This window comes from Scylla paramamosain, chromosome 8 (genome assembly GCF_035594125.1).
Source record: "Scylla paramamosain isolate STU-SP2022 chromosome 8, ASM3559412v1, whole genome shotgun sequence".
In the NCBI taxonomy this organism is placed as follows: Eukaryota; Metazoa; Arthropoda; class Malacostraca; order Decapoda; family Portunidae; genus Scylla; species Scylla paramamosain.
In genome coordinates this window covers 13,902,649-13,903,299 of record NC_087158.1, presented here as the reverse complement: position 1 = coordinate 13,903,299, position 651 = coordinate 13,902,649, and the positions used below count along the sequence as shown (strand labels likewise).

General features: G+C 47.0%; 1 protein-coding gene across 1 annotated transcript in view; it reads right to left on the bottom strand.

Moving 5' to 3' along the window:
• The window catches only part of LOC135102810 (uncharacterized), a 134,636-nt gene extending 134,225 nt beyond the window's left edge, over window positions 1-411 (bottom strand). Inside the window, exon 1 of the mRNA XM_064008346.1 lies at window positions 47-411. Coding sequence (XP_063864416.1) covers window positions 47-96 — 50 coding nt within the window. The 5' untranslated portion in view covers window positions 97-411. The remainder of the gene's footprint in view (window positions 1-46) is intronic.
• Between the last annotated feature and the right edge of the window lie 240 nt (window positions 412-651).

Genomic DNA, 651 nt, shown 5'->3' with positions numbered 1-651 from the left:
TTCACTCATGACTCACGACTATGATCCTCCCTCACTCACGACTCACCTGAGGAAGGGTCTGGAAGTCTTGTCGCGGTACCACAGGACGAGACTCATGTGGTCCCCGGGGTGCCGCGCTTCGGGGTGCCCACAAGGAAGACGAGCAGTGTCCCCCTGTGCCACCCTTACCACCACCAGAGGGCCTGTGTGGGAGAGGAAGCGGAGGTGTTAAACAGGAGACCATGAGGACGAGAAATTCCAGTGAAGCGTATTGGATTAAGTGTTACGGCATGTGGGGTAGAAGAAAGAGGGTTGGGTTGTCTAATATGGACTGGAGGATCAGGTAAGGAGTGTTTGATGGGGTGTTGTGGCATGTGGGGGGTGGAAAAAGAGGGTTATATTGTTTTAGTATGAACTGGAGGATCGGAGAGAGAAATGAATCGTGTATTATGGAATGGAAAGGTGAAATAAAAACAGAGGGTTGGATTGTTTATCATGACTGGAGGATTGAGGAGAGTGTGTGAAATCTTGTATTATGGAAGGAGGAAATTAAAGAAAGAAAGAGATATTGTGGCAAACCGTGTGTTATGGGAGGAAAACATACAAAAGACGCTTAAATCCTGTATTATAGAAGGGAAACATGTAGAATAGCAATGGGGGATTAAAGAAACA